Here is a 12,846-nt window from a genome sequence, read left to right as displayed (position 1 = left end):
ACTGACACCTAACAGAAAACAAATGCACAGAGGAGATGTCTCTTGGTGGGAATAACTTAAACACACAACTCTGGCATGTCATGGGGTCTAGTTCTCATACCACAGTCCATGAGAAGTGGGCACAGGCACTTGGACATTGTGTATAAATATGATAAGCATTTATGAAATGGGAGTTTTGGACCAAGGCCCAAACTCCTGAGATTCCATATGCCAGGTCTGGCCACTTGCCCCTAAACACCAAATAAAGAGGCATGGTGAAGGCAGAGAAAGGCAGAGAAAGGAAGTTTATTATACAGCTGGGGACATGCCATGGGAAGAGGCAGAGTAAGCACTCAGCTCATCTTCAGCCATCTTCTGTGTACAGACACGAGCTGTAGGTTTAAACAGACAAAAGCATAGGAGGCAGGGGACAAAGGTGTGCATAGTTAAATAGTCCCAGTCACAGGTGTGTTCTGATTGACCATTATTTCAGTCCAAGGGATCCCAGAGGGGTTCCAGAGAAGATGTCATCACTGTCATCACTTGAGGGGAGTCATCTGGTTCCCATGAGATGATTGCTTCTGCTCCAGGGTGCAGCCTTCTCATTATAGGTCATTGTCCTCATTTGGAGAGGTGTCTGTCCTTTAAGGCTGTATTGTTCCTTATGGGAAGTTTCAGTCCCTTGTCACACAGATGTTATCAGTTCTGTCCTTTCTGGAATCCAAAGTGATTGCAGAGACTGCAGAGAGAATGGCTTAGAGCTAAGACAGATACAAAATGGAGGCAGGGATGCCAAGCTTCTTCTGTCTTTAGTTAATTCGTGTGTCCAAGGTCAGTGCTTTTCAGCAAAAGCAGTTTAAATACCACTTACATTTAGGAGAAAGGGATTAGAGGAACTTCAGTGTCTGTGGGTGTTGTACATTGAAAGAAAACTGCCAGGAAAAAGAACGCATTCCTTTGCTCAGTAGGTTGTATAGTTGTATTTTATGCAAGTTATATGTATTTATTTACATAGCAGGGGTTAAGAAAATCATTTTAATACCCAATTATGGTGCAAGTTACATCCCTGGTTCTCTCTCCAAATGAGCATCATGGCGACATCCCCCAAGGACCACCATTTATCAATTTCCACTGGATTAGTTCGGGAAGCTTGCCAACCTGAGATGGCAGTGCCCTTTCCCATGTGCCTTGGTCTGGAAAGATGCCATCTCTGGTCCCAGGCTCTCATAGCCACCTTTCCTCCTGAGAACACAGAGTCTGAGGCCAAAGGGGACTGTGCCCTCTGTGCCCAGACGCCAGCTTCTCACCAGTGTCTCCCCAGGAACAGAACACATGCCTGCTACTCTGTCTTATTTCTGAAAGCTGTCAGAGCTGCATTTTAGTCACTTCAAGGAGAAGTCACTGCAGTTACTAGGGGTAACTTGCTGAGACTCCTGCTGCATTGATGCACTGATCCTAGAAAAGGCAGCATGCTCATCCAGGATGTCATCTGTCACATAAACCTGTCCCCTTGCCTGTCATTCCCAACGTTTCAAGAACACACTTCCCTAGACTTCCTCCCTGGATTAATTCTGATTTTGGGATTTTATTATTTGAGAAATGAGAGAGATGGGAGGAGGGGAAAGAAGCAGGAAGAAAAGGGAGAAGGAGAGGAAAAAGATGAAGAGGAGGAAAAGGAGGAAGAAAGAACAGGAGAGCAGGAGGAGAATGAAACAAGAGGAAGAAAAAGGAGGGGGAGGAGAATGGGGAATTGGAGGGGGAAAGGGGTAGTGGAGGAAGAATTCACTTGACTTCATATGTGAATCAATTTGCATCAAGCACAGCCTTTGGGACTATTTCTCATGAAAGCAGTTCGATTTTTTAAAAGATCAGAAGCTTTATTTTATTTCTACATTATGCACTTCTACAGTTTTTGTTTCTTTATACTTTGATGCGACAGTTTGAAAAATGAATAGTGTTATTTTTATAAATATGATAATTCTACAACTCAGTCATTATAAAACAGAAGAAGAGCAGTTTGAATAGGCAGGACATCCAAAGGAATGACCTCATAAAACATGCAGACATTTAAACGAGCAGCAGAGTAAAATTCTCACTTAATAAAGAATGTCAGGTGACATCTGAAGTTACAGGTACAGCTGCCAGCCCATGTTTAATCCTTGTGAGGAATCCCATCATCTCCTCTTTGCCACTCTTCCAGAGAAATGTGCACACTTCCAGGGAGGAGGATTCTTGATCTGAATTTCTTTTTCATTTTTTATTAGCATATATTCATAGTTACCATTCCAAATAGGTTTATATTGTACATTGGTTAGATCACCCCCTCCATCTCCTCTCTTAACTCCCTCCCTACCCCATTTAAAGCACTTGCAAGAGGTTTCTTTGTTCTATTTAAGTTTATGAAGTTCATCCACCATATTCCCTCATTCATCTCCTTCATTCACCTCCCCCTCCCACAAGTGCCCCCCACACTGTACTTACTTCACAGTCCTGTCTTTTGTTATTAATATTTAAGTTGATGTTCAAAGGGGTTTTTCCATGTATCCCTGCTGTGAGTCTACTTTACTTTGGTCCATTCAACCCCTTCCACTGCTCTCCCTTACCCCTTCCCTCCCACCCCCATTACTCAACAGCTTTCAGTGCACATCCTTATGTCCTCTACCTGCACAGATGTGATGTTTTATGATATTACTGACACTCTATCGTTCTCTTTTCCTTTCCTTCCTCCCCCGAGTTCCACAGAGCAGCTCCACTGTTACAAACGTGTTCTACATATAAATGCGTATATATTGATCTGCCACTGTGCCACTATGTGGCAGAGTGAAACTTTTCACCTGGCTCATCAAAGAGACCATCCTGGACTTAACATTGAAAAAACTCATCAAAAGAGGACTGGTATAGTGTCTCAAGTGATAGAGTGCCTGCCTACCAAGTGTGAGGCCCCGAGTTCAAACCCCAATATCACCAAAAATAAATTGGTAAATAATCATAGCCTTCATTTTTAGTAGTACATTAATTATGCAAAGTGGGGGCTTCATTGTGGAATTTGCATACATTCATAGAACATACTTGGATCATATTCACTGTTACTCTTCCTTACTCTTTTTTCCATTTTCTTTTCTTTTTTTGGTGGGACTGGGGTTTGAACTCAGGGCTTCATGCTTGCAAAGCAGGTGCTCTACCACTTGAGGCACACCTCTGGTCTGTTTTGCTCTGGTTATTTCGGAAATGGGGTCTGGAACTATTTGCCTGGGCTGGCTTTCAATTGTGATCCTCCTGATCTCAGCCTCCCAAGTAGTTAAGATGATAGGTGTCATAGTGCCCAGAAATTACATCCTATTTTTAAATCCAGTCTGAGGTTTTATTTAGGGGCTGTCATTTCAATTCCACTGTAGCAATAACCTTTTATCTACATGCCTGAGAAGACCCAGCCTACCTGATGACATACCAAGAGCCAGGTTGGAAGCAGAATAGCCTAACCTGGAAATGTAAGCATACATTTGTTTTTAGCAAAAGAAAGCAAACATTTTTAGGTACAGTGTGGGATGCAAACATTTACAAGAATAAAATCTAGCTCAGTGTTTAAGCAACCATGCCATGTTCACTCAAAGAGGTGCCCCCCCCAAGAGGCTCCTTGGCATCCCTGACCCCAATTTTACAGTCTGGATAGCAAAGAGTGGCTCCCTCCTCACCCTCATGGGGCCTTGAGGTTCTGGGCCAGCTGCAGGAGGGCAAGTGTGGGTGCTTAAGTCAGTCTGAGGCATCGGGCTCCTGAGTGGCGACCCCAACTGTTTCTGTTCTAGGCATCCCTTCTGCTTCTTCGATGGTGAGCTCATGCTGGACCGCCGCCTCAATCTCCTGGAGCAGGCGGACCTCCCACTGCCTTACTCGCTGCATCTGTTTAGAAGAAAGGTGTCACCTTGCAGAACAGCCGTCTGTCCTGGAGACCACCCAGTGCACTGCAAAGCCCACTTAGAAAAAGAAGCACCCACCAGGCCTGGGGACCCTCGTCCAGGTCAGAGACCAGTCAAACCCACAGAGCTCCCTTCTCCCTGTGCCCCAAATGTATGTTATGCCAGGTGGCAGGGCAGAACTGGGTGACCACATAGTCTTCCCATTCTCAGGAGGGATCCTTACCTGCCAGTCAAGTGTGAGGGAAAAGGCAACCTGTGCCCTTCTCGGGAAGCTACTAGAACACAAGGCCCATCATGGTAAAAGGATGAACCCATAAAAGGGCCAGGTGACACAGGCCCTTCCAGAAAAGAGGCTGGGCTGCCTGACTACCAGCTACCCTGGAGGTTGGAGTCCACAGGAGGGATATGGAGGAGAAATAAAGAAGACAGAACCCTTCCCATGGCTTCCTGGGCTGCCCTGTACCTCCCCAGCAAGCTGAGTCAGGTATTTGTGACAGTTTGCAGCAGTCTGTTCATGGGAGCTGAGGACTACGGGGATGGACTTGTGCTTAATGCTCTATCTGCTTCTCTTCCACCACTGTTCCCAGCAGGTGCTGGCAGATGCCACCCTCCTGTTCTCATCTGATCCTCGCAGCTTTCAGGAGAGGAGACCCTCTGACCAGCAGAGGCAGAGAGTGACCTCAGATAGATGGGTGTCTAGGACAGCTTGTGCCCTGCTGGTTGTCCCACCATGGGGACATAGAAACCTCACTGTGTAAGGGTGGGACATCTGTCTCAACACCATGCTGGAGAAGGGGTTAGGGCCATTTCACCCAGGACATTGGGACCCAGGACTGTCCCAGGAGTGGCAACAGCCCCTCTTCCCCTGAGGGTAGGCACAGCTTGAAGTGCAGGAAGGAGCTGAGACAGTACAGCTTTCCACTGAAAGAGGGACTTCCCCACTCCTCTTGCAATTCTGTCCGCCTACCCCTCTGCTGGTGACAAGAGTTGGCACCTAGGTCCCTATGAGAGATACAGATTAAGGAAAAGGAGCATCCAGAGCCCACAGCTGGGGACTAGGAGGTCAGAGCCCCTGGCTGGGAAGTCACAGTTTCCACAGACCACATCAGCCACAGCATCCTCTCTGAGCATACAGCCATCTCAAGACAAGATAGCAGTGGGTGCCAAAAAGGCCAGATGACCAAGGTGACCTCACACACAGCATGGTTTGTGTGGGCCCAATGCCTGGGGCCAGAGAAGCATGAGCAGTGAAAGTGGGTGCTGAGTGCCCGACGGCTAGGCACCATGTACCCTCCTCATTGTCAACAGGGACTTGGACCTGGAGCTCCTGAGGGACAGCGAGGGGCAGGACAAGACCTACCACAGCTTCCCGCTCCCTTGGGTCTCGTCTCCTCCTCCTGACTGTTTCTGGAATCCCTGGCAATCCTGGGTTCCTGGGCCAGCTTGCTGTCTGCAGGGCTTCTGTTTTCTGCTGCTGCTTAGTCAATGTTGACACAGGTTGCTCTTCCCTAGCAGCTGAGTGGTCTGAATTGGATCCCAACAGCCCACTGGACCCTTCAGAGTCCTGGACAGTAGAAAGTCTCCTCTTTCTGAAGGTGACTGTGGGGCTGACCCCTACCAGTTGGGTCATGACATCCTGCAAGGAACTTGCAGGTATTGGGGACCCCTGGAGGTGGGAGGACCTTCTTGGGGGCCTTGGGCTCCAGATCAGGGCTGTCTCCTTAGGGGTGCTGTGCTTAGTGGGCTTTTTCCAATGTAGCTTCCTTGTCACAAGAGAGGAGCTTTCATCCTCAGTGGAGCTCAGCCCAGAAACCTGTAAGGTAAAAACACAGATCTGACTTACAGACAGTTGCAGCAGGCTTCCAGAAGGACACTAAACCTCCAACATCAGGCACATCCCCATCTGAGCACAATTACCCCTCGAGACAGATCCAAGTGTTACCCCAGAGCTAGGAGTGCACAGAGGCCAAGGGCAGAAACCATGGCTTCATCTGTGCCTTGTTCACAATGATGACTTGTCAACAGCATCCACAGCAGTCAGAGACAGTCTTCAAGGATAAGACTAAGCACAGGGGATATTCAGGTAAACACCCACCCCAGGAAAACAGCAAAATGTTGTCAAGTGAAATCACATGGAAATTCACAATATAAAGAGACAAACTTGTTGACAGATATGGCAGTTTCCCAAGCATGGACAAGTGAAACAAGTTGGGCAGGCAGCTCTAGCTGGCGGCTGAGGGTAGGCAATATGTACAATATTTGCACTTCAGACAATGTGTTGCTATCCTAATCTGAGTCCCATGATAGACTGCAGCCTTCACCTTGGCCATGTGTTCCCCTGAGACAAGGTCTAGATTAAGCCAGCCATATTCCTGTACTCACACCCTGTTCTCAGATACCAGCTATACTGTGTGCCTCTGTGTCAGCAGGTCCTTCGTTAATGGACTCAACCACTTTCAGATGGAAAATAGTCATAAAAAAATTATCCTTAGCATAAAGTTTTTGTCATTATTCCAAACACTGTTCAGTATGGCAACAATTTCCATTGCATTTGCCTTGTATTCAAAATTATAAATAATTCAGAGATGACCCAAAGTATAGGAGGGGATCCTTGCAAATATAATACCATTTTATCATAAGACACTGTGCATCTGGATTTGGGCATCTGAGGGGGTTTCTGGAACCAATCTCCAAGGGTAAATACATTTGTGATCACCATAAGGCATGTGCCTCCACAGTGCCCCTTGAAAACTGCTCAAGTCAAATGACTGGCAGTGATTCAACACTTGGCTCTGTGCCATTATTCCTCGGCATTTAGACACATCCATTCACGCTGATAGCGTTACAGTGGAAGTTACAACTTCCCACTTACTACTAACTGAGCCGGCTTTCCAAGGAATAGTTGTTTTCTCACTGTTTTAATCCCACTCTAATGGAACAAGTTCCTGCCTTTCTTTATTTTTTGTAATGAGAATAACAGTTTCCAGTTACAATGTCCACTGCAAACCCCCCAAAATGTGAAGGAAGCCATTGTCACTACTCAGGCTATAAGAAGAACTGGAACATTTCTAAAATGAGAGGAGAAGATCCTTAAAAAGGAGGGATTCTGACACTCCCCAAGGTCTGCCCATACTGTGTGGTTAGCCATTGGTTGTTCATAGCCTGGACAAAGCCAGTAAGAGCTGAGAGCCCAGAACTTAACTCAGGAGAAACTCAGAAGGCTCTCTTTCAGACAAGGTGAAAGTCAAAGGCCATCTTCTCAGGATGGTCTGTGTGGGGGCTATCTATATAGCAGCAAAGACACAGGTGCTACCACTTTACTGAATGCCTGAACATATTTGTGCACAGAAAGGGTTATCAGGTAAAAAGCACATTAGTGATTTTGGAGTGATAGAGAAGAAAAAAGTAGATGACTGTCTGCTTGAAGCAGGAGAATGAGTGGGAATGTTGAGGCAAAGCAGTGGAACCTGTATTAATTTATCATTTTCTAATAAATTACACTGAAACTTGGTGGGTTTGAGCAGTAGACACCACTTATCTACAGGGAATGTGTTCTAAGACCCCCCAGTAGATATTGTACACCAAACCCTCTGGATGTTTTCTCTTACATATACCTATGATAAACTTTCACTTTTCCATTTAAAAGAAGTACTTTGTGGCTTCTGTTTGTCATACTCAAATTGACGCAATCACTATTGGAGCTTTGGAATTATGAAGTAAGGGTCACTTCAATATAAGAACCACAAAACCATCAAAGTCCACCCCAAAACTACCAAATGACTGACAAGAATGCAGTGTGAACACTGAGCAAAGGGAGAATCTACATCCCCAGCAGGATGGCCAGTTTGATATTTTATCACAATGCTCAGAACATTATACAATTTGAAACTTTTGCAAATTGCTTATTTCTGGAATATGCCACTGACTTTTGGACAAAAACATGTAAGATAGAACATTTGAAATGTGAGCTAATTACATTGTACCAGAGCAGAGATATGTCTAATTTCCCACAAAGATCTCAAAATAAGCCTGGCACTGGTGGCTCACACCTGTAATCCTAGCTGTTCAGGAGCGGAGATCAGGAGGGTCAAAGTTCAAAGCCAGCGCTGGATAAATAGATCATGAGACCTTATTTCTAAAAGCCCCAATACCAAAAAAGGGCTGGTGGAGTGGTTCAAGCAGTAGAGTGCTTGCCTGACAAGTGTGAGGCTCTGGGTTCAAGCCCCAGTACCACCAAAAAAAAAATTTTAAATAAGATCTCAGAATGAAGCCATGGCAGGAGGGGAAGGTTCTGGAAATATAGTCTAGGGAGAGCTTTTCCTAGAAACATTTATTCACCAGGGTGTTCTGAAACACTTAAAATCAGCTCTCAGTCCTTCCTTACATTCTTAAGAGGCAAGGATGGTCATTATCAAATAACCCAGGGGAATTCAATGCTGATGACTTTGTCACCTGAGAAAGGGATATGGCAGCAGGCAGGTGTGAGCTGGAGTTGAGGAAATTAAGGATTAAGCCCTTCCCATGGGATCACAGGACTGCAGACTTGCTTCACATGCAAGGTCCCCGATGCCTGGCCAGAAAGTAAAGAGGGGGAGTTCTCCTTTGAGGATGGAGACTTCATGGTGACTGTGCACAGAGCTCTTCCTGGGGTATGTTTTGTGGATGGTTTCCTTTAGCATAACAGCACTGGATTCCAATCAACTTCAAATAGCCTGAAGGATGGGAATTTCACCTGAGCATAAGAGTATCAAACCCACCAAACTGTTTTCCAGCCCACCAGCAATGTAAATGGGTTCTAGCTGGGCCACATTCTCACTGGCATTTGGTATAACTACTCTATTCATTTATTTAAAACGATATGGGATTTGAACTCAGAGCTTTGTGCTTTTGAAGCAGGCACTCTACTTTCTTGATCCATGCTTCTAACCCTTTTTGCTCTGGTTGTTTGGTGGTAGGGTCTTGCTTTGTGTCTAGGCTGAACTGGACTGTGATCCTATTTAATGCTTCCTACTGTTGCTGGAAAGACAGGTGCATGCCACTAGCTTTTTTTCCCACTGAGATGGAATCTTGCAAGCTTTTTTTTTGCCCAGGCTGGCCTATAACCAGGATCCTCCTGATCTCAGCCTCCTGTGTAGCTTGGGGTGTCAGGTGCACACCACTATGCCCAGCTATTAGCTGAGATTAGGGTCTTGAAAATTTTTGCCCACGCTGGCCTCAAATTGCAATCCTCCTGATCTCAGCTTCCCAAGTAGCTAGGATTACAGATGTAAACCATCAACATCCAGCCCATCAGTCCTTTTGTTAATATTAATTTTCTAATAAGAGAGTAGTGGTGTCCCATATGCATAGTGGTTTTAGAGTCCATTTCTGCAAGGAATAATGAAGTCATGAAGTCGTTTGACTTTTATGTACTTATCTACCATCTATGTCTCTTTTGAGAGCTTGTTTGGAGGTTCTAGCAGGGGAGCGCAGCTACTCGTATACCCTTGACCGAAGAACGGTCCTCCTCTATCGGGGATGGTCGTCCTCTTCGACCGAGCGCGCAGCTTCGGGAGGGACGCACATGGAGCGGTGAGGGAGGAAGAGGACACCCGCCTAGCCAGCCAGATCAGCCGAATCAACCCTGGCGATCAATGGGGTGACAGATGTCGCAGCCAGATCGCCCTCACATCCCTATGTCTCTTTTGTACACTAGAAAAACTCAAGACCAAAGGTATCTGTCACACCAGTAAAGGCAAACAGAACAAATTTACCTATTAAAGGACTCTCAGACTGCATTACATAACAGAACCAACAATGAACTGCCTACAATAAGATGGGTCTCAGACAAAGAGCTTTACAACCTTTCAAAGTAGAATGATGGTCAAAGGTAACACTAAGGAAGTACAAATAAAAAATGCAGACTTCAATATTTACATTGGAAGAGGTTGAACTGATGGCAAAATACATTAAACAGGACCAAAACCAAAGGCACCATGTAGTAAAAATAGCCAAAATACACAGCTGTTACAACGACCTCTGTTACTATAGCATCAACACTCATAGAGCAAACTACTAGGAAAAACAAGAAAAACAGAATTAAAGTAGTAAATGAAGCTAATTCACCTGTTTATAGCCCTTGCTAGATCAAGAGGGGAAAAGATTGGAAATGTGTTGGAGACCACCTCCTTACCTGAACCACCAGTACTGATGAAGATGCCTTTAAATCTTCTCCCTCAGGGCTGAAGATCTCAGAGAAAAGAAATGTGGGTGAGGAGAAAGAACTTCTATCAAAATGAACCAAAGTGAGGCCTGGAGGAGTGGCTCAAGTGGTAGAGTGCCTGCCTAGCAAGCATGAGGCCCTGAGTTCAAATTTCAACACTGGAAAAAAATTTCACATTGAAACCACAAAGTGATAGAAGTATGTTTTCTTGTTAACAAGAACTAAGAATTGAATTCAATGTTGATAATTTGATCTGTTATTCTAACTAATATTGAAACATGTCAAAAGATCCCAAATAACACAATTTAGTATTATTTCATAATCATCTGTGGACATACATAAAATGACATCGTGTGTGACAAGATGCATCTCAAATGAGCGGGGACTAGAGTGTGTCTTTTTCATACCATACTCTTCTGTCTGGTTGGCCATTTGCGGGGGGGGGGGGGGGGGGGCTAAAAATAGCAAAGCCACATCCCTACCTCATGCCCTACACTGTATTACAAAGAACCAAAGATGCATCCTCCTTAAAGTGCATAAATTACCAGAAATGAACAGAGAAAAAACTAGAATTGTTAATCATAGTTGGGTTCTTAGATCACATCATTCACCATGATAATTGCAATATGGCTTAAAGACAGATATGAAAAGCAAAGCTATAAAAGTGTTGGCAGTTGATATGAGTGGCTCATTCTGAAAATGCATTCTAAGCAAGGCTTTTCTAAGACTCACAGCCTAGAAGCCATTAAAGAATTAGTCTATAAAATCTTTGCTGGGTGCCAGTGGCTCACGCCTGTAATCCTAGCGATTTAGGAGGCAGAGATTAGGAGGATCGCAGTTCAAAGCCAGCCCAGGCAAATGGTTTGTGAGACCCTATCTCAAAAATACCCAACACTAAAGGGCTGGTGGAGTGGCTCAAAGTGTAGGCCCCGAGTTCAAGCCCCAGTACCACCAAAAAAAAAAAAAAAAAAAAAAAGAAAGAAAGAAAGTAGAAAAAGAAAAAACTGATACACTAATGAAAAGTTTAAGGACAAATCACAGTGCCTATAATTTTGGGAAAACTTAGCATCCTAGTGGACAAATGCAGAAAGTTCTCTTCAGCACACCCCTCCCATTCTTTTTAATAAAAATGCAGATCAGAATGAAAGAGTACCATTTTTCAATCTTCTGTTAGACTGACAAAAAAAAATTCCAGATACAGGAAAACTTTGCACAAGTGAGCAAACTTCCATCTTCCATGGAAGGGAACTTGGTAATGTCCAGATGCAGTCTCTATTTAACAACAGATGCTCCTTCTAGAAATTTATTCTACAGAAGGATACATGTGCAAAATATTTCCTGTACAAGGATGTCCATGGCAACACTGTAGCAGAAAGTCTTTGTCATTCTGGACCAGTTGAATTAGTATCCATGTAAGGAGATACACAGTATATCCGTAAGAAGAACACAAGTGCTTTTAATATACAGACAGGAAAAGATCTCTATGTTTGGCTAGTCTTTTTGTACACATGGAGCAAAAATAAAAATCTAAAGTTCTAGAAACAGCTCAAATTAGCATCCACGTACAAATGGAAAAGGATTGAAAAAAGAACCGATACTTCTCTGATAAAGAAGCCAAGACACACGGAGACTAAGGGAGCCAAGGACCACGAGCTGTTGGGGAACAGGCACTGAAGGGTCCCACCCTGCAGGTGCTCAGATGCAGTCACAGTACAGAATTAGAAACTGGTTTTAACATAACACAGAATTGTTACCTGATTCTGCACAGGCCAGCATTTCACTTTACAAACAGCTTTTTGTCCTGTACCCTGGAACCACTGGTCTCCTTGGCTTTCTGGCCTTCCTGAAGAGCTGCAGCTAAGGAGGCTCTGTCCTCCAGAATGCCGAGGCCCCAAAGAAGGGACCAAGGACAGCCCCAAGTTTCAGGACAGAACAAAGGATCCTGCCTGCCTGACTTGGGTCTGAGAGACCCGAGGTGCACTGGAGGCCTCAGAGCCAGGCTGGGGAGACTCAGACTGAGGCATAGCTAGCAGTTCCTGCAGCCAACCAGGAGGCTCCAGGCGAGGACATGGACATCCCCAGAGTGCCAGCACTGAGCCTGCTCTGCCTAACCCAAAGCACATGACCAGTAGTAGTTTCACTTAACCCTCTGTAGCCTCCACATCCCCCAGTGCACCCCTCTCCACCTACCTGTGTCCCTGGATCCATCCCCTCCGTCTGTTTGGATCTCCCTTTGGATCTCTTCCTTGGGCAGCTTCAGCCTCTGGCTTTTCAATCCCCAGTGTCAAGAAACACCTGTGCTTGGTGTTCACGCTTGGCCAAGCCTGTCCGAGTCCACCTGTACCTCAGTTCACCTAATGAGCACTCGGGTGCACTGAGCAGGCAGGGAGTGATTTCTCCTCACCCTGTGACCTCCACCTGGCTGGTTCCTCCTGTGTGCACCTGAGTGTGTGTCACAAAGGACTTCAGAAAGTCAAGGTTGCAGGACCCTGGCTACCCAATAATAAGCCCAGTGTGGTGTGCTCACTGTGTGCCAAATTCTTAACCTGAATCATCACAGAATAAAGGAAGGGTGATCTCACCTAAGCAAGTCAATGAACAAGACATTTGTACATCCAGGCAAACTGAGGGTCACCAGAACTGTTGTACTGCAAACATGTTCTATCACTGAAGGGCCCTGTCCTCCTCTCTCCTCCCTCTTCCTTCCCTTCCCTCCCTTTTCTCCCCTCCTCTTCTCCTTTTTTCCTTCTC

The 12,846-nt window shown here is 45.3% G+C and overlaps 1 protein-coding gene across 1 annotated transcript; it reads right to left on the bottom strand.

Moving 5' to 3' along the window:
- Nucleotides 1–266: 266 nt before the first annotated feature.
- Ccdc201 (coiled-coil domain containing 201) lies at nt 267–12,578 on the bottom strand. The gene is made up of 3 exons (XM_074065418.1): nt 12,286–12,578; nt 5,254–5,706; nt 267–3,876 (listed from the first exon to the last, which is right to left on the bottom strand). The coding sequence occupies exons 1-3, from the start codon at nt 12,301–12,303 to the stop codon at nt 3,730–3,732; spliced, it is 618 nt and encodes a 205-aa protein (XP_073921519.1). The 5' UTR covers nt 12,304–12,578; the 3' UTR covers nt 267–3,729.
- Nucleotides 12,579–12,846: the final 268 nt, after the last annotated feature.

Source organism: Castor canadensis, chromosome 2 (assembly GCF_047511655.1).
Source record: "Castor canadensis chromosome 2, mCasCan1.hap1v2, whole genome shotgun sequence".
NCBI lineage: Eukaryota > Metazoa > Chordata > Mammalia > Rodentia > Castoridae > Castor > Castor canadensis.
This window is presented reverse-complemented; position numbering and strand designations above follow the sequence as displayed.

What these genes read in the sequence shown, in the direction of transcription:
- Ccdc201 (XM_074065418.1), bottom strand. An exon ending in CAAGGGAGCGGGAAGCTGTG is followed by an intron (nt 3,877 to 5,253) that starts GTAGGTCTTGTC and finishes TCTTCTAAACAG; the next exon opens with ATGCAGCGAGTAAGGCAGTG.